The sequence below is a fragment of the Apaloderma vittatum genome, unplaced genomic scaffold (genome assembly GCF_000703405.1).
Source record: "Apaloderma vittatum isolate BGI_N311 unplaced genomic scaffold, ASM70340v1 scaffold30903, whole genome shotgun sequence".
NCBI lineage: Eukaryota > Metazoa > Chordata > Aves > Trogoniformes > Trogonidae > Apaloderma > Apaloderma vittatum.
Window position 1 is genome coordinate 1 of NW_009710375.1, and position 2,427 is coordinate 2,427.

General features: G+C 55.6%; 1 protein-coding gene across 1 annotated transcript in view; it reads left to right on the top strand.

The window, feature by feature from the left end:
• Nucleotides 1-1,046: 1,046 nt before the first annotated feature.
• LOC104272326 (bromo adjacent homology domain-containing 1 protein-like) overlaps nucleotides 1,047-2,427 on the top strand; it is a gene marked incomplete at its 3' end in the record, with an annotated part of 4,820 nt that continues 3,439 nt past the window's right edge. Inside the window, exon 1 of the mRNA XM_009867289.1 lies at nucleotides 1,047-2,421. Within this exon, the coding sequence (XP_009865591.1) occupies nucleotides 1,047-2,421 (1,375 nt within the window). The remainder of the gene's footprint in view (nucleotides 2,422-2,427) is intronic.

Genomic DNA, 2,427 nt, shown 5'->3' on the forward strand with positions numbered 1-2,427 from the left:
CCTCTGTACCGTCTCCAGCACCTCAGTGTCCCTCTTGTGGTCCTCACGTCCTTGGCAGGAAAAGTTCCCTCTTGTGTGAAATGGAAGCCAGACGGCTTCTGCGATGTTCTGCCTGGCCAGGGAGGTCCCGAGGTGCCGGAGCTGCCCGCGCTTTCCCTGGGGTGCTGGTTTGCTCAGCGCTGTGGCTCCGTTCTGGGTGCACATCCTCATCTCTTTCTTTTTGTATTTTGAGAAATTGTGCTGTTTTTAATGGTGGCTTGATGCAGCAGCATCTAGGTGAAAAGTCAGCAGTGGCATCCAGATAAGTATTTCTTTTTCCTCTAATAAAGGTGTTTTTAGGGCCTCTCTGACAAACATTTAACGTCCGCAGTGTTTTAAAGTGCAGCTGTAGGGAACGACAGCGGCAGCAAGTAGCCGGGTTCTAACCTGCGCGAGGGTTTGCATGCATTTAATGTATTCATGTTGGCTGATCTCGGCTTAACAGGCCAAGTTTACTTTTCACATGAGTAGGTGGACTTCTTGCTTTCCTTGAGCCTGATTGTTTCAGAAAATGACAGCAGCCTGCCTGCATCAGCGTGCAAGCAGCCCCGTCCCTCAGCACAACACCCACCCATCGACTCAACCCCCTCCCTGGGCAGCCCAATACCTGGGATTTGTCAGCTGGATGCCCTGGACCAGCGTTCAGATCAGCTTCAGCAGGTTCGATGAGAGTTTGTAACGAGTTGGAAATGGCGTCGGTGTCCCGGGGAACGTCCTCGGGCTGAGAGAGGGTGAAGCAGCTTCCCCAGCCGCTGTGGCATCTGCCGTCACCGCCTTGCTTTTAATTACCACCGTGTTCTGTGGCTTAATATTACACCCGATCTCATTGCATCCTGTCTCTTAATTGGCTTAACTGGCCATCACCCAAAAAGACTCCACTGTGTATAGAAACAAGCTTCCCCAAATATTTCCTAATTGGCAGTTGGTGCTTTGTGAGGAGACGGGCCCTCTCCGCGGTATTAATAGATGTTTTCTTCTGTTCGTTCTCAGGATTGGACATTGATCCTATGACGCATGCCCGGAAGAAACAACTTTTCCTCCTGAAACATCCAGCTGGTTCTGCTGGCCAAGCTTCGTCGCCCACGGGCAGCGGGAGGATGGAGAGGAGCGAGGCAGAGTGCGGCGAGCAGAGGGGCAGAGATGCCACCGAGGCTCCGAACTGTCCGAGCGGGTTTGTGGGGACGAACAAAACCAAGAATTTGCGTGAGGTGCGAAAGACGTACCCGCTGCGTCGACGCCTGCTCCCCTCGGTCAACAAAAAGACCTGCAAGGTGCTCCTCACCAGGCTGGAGGATGTGGCTGGATCTCTGTCGAAACAGGCCCAGAGCTGTAAAAAAAAGGACCTTCCCAGCTGGGTGGAGGGGTTGGGACCTGCTTTGTTCTCCGAACAAGTTCAGCCTGTGGGAGCGGGGAAGAGCGACTCACCCGGGGAAAAGTGCTCGGTAACGTGTCCGGAGATGGAGCAGGACCTGGAGTTGGCTCCCTCGGAGCCCAGGAAGCGCAGGCTGGCCTCGCTGAACGCCGAGGCCGTCAACAACCTGCTTTTCGAGCGGGACGATGGCTTGTTATCGGGCAGGCGCTTCCGGAGGGACTCCGCTAAAGCCGGCGGGGACTGCGCCGTTAAGAGCTTGCACTGCAAAGCTGGCGACAGCTGGCCCACGCTGGAAAAAACGGCCGTGAAAGCAGGTAAAGGGAAAAACCGGCACGAGCCCAGTCAGAAATGCAACAGCTGCGACCAGTCACTGGATGAGGTCTTTGATGACGGGACGAAGAGGGAGGATGGTGCCGTCTCCTACCATCCCACCCCGAAGAGACTGGCCAGCCTCAACGCCGTGGCCTTTCTGAAGCTGACCCATGAGAAAGACCAGCCCCTGAAGCAGAGGAGTAAATCAGATGGAGAGGGCAAGTCCGAGAACCACTGCTCAAAACCTACGCTCAAGTGGGCCAGAGCCGGCAGGAGGAATTGCGTCAAATCCAAGAAGGAGACGACGAGCTTAAAAATGGAAGCGCAGCATGGCTGGCTGGGGTCTTTCGGGAAAGGAGAGCAGCGGGACTCCTCTCGGCTCTACGGGGCGGCAGAACCCATCTCCTACGAGTCGCTGTCTAGCTCCTACGCTAGCACGGAGGGCTTCTGCCACAGACTGCCTTTGCTCATGGGTGGGCAAGCTTCCATGAAGCCTGAGTACGGAAGACCCGGAGAGAAATCCCCGACTCCCAAGCAGGAGTTCCATCAGCCTTCCTTTCCCGTGCAGCAGTTCCCTCCCTTGCCCGTGCCCGGGAACCACGCGGATTGTGGCTGTCTCTACGAATCCTCAGACCTGACCCCGTTGAACAGGTTTTACGTTTATTATGGCCAAAGTGGATACAGTGGCTACTCTCACTGCTCCG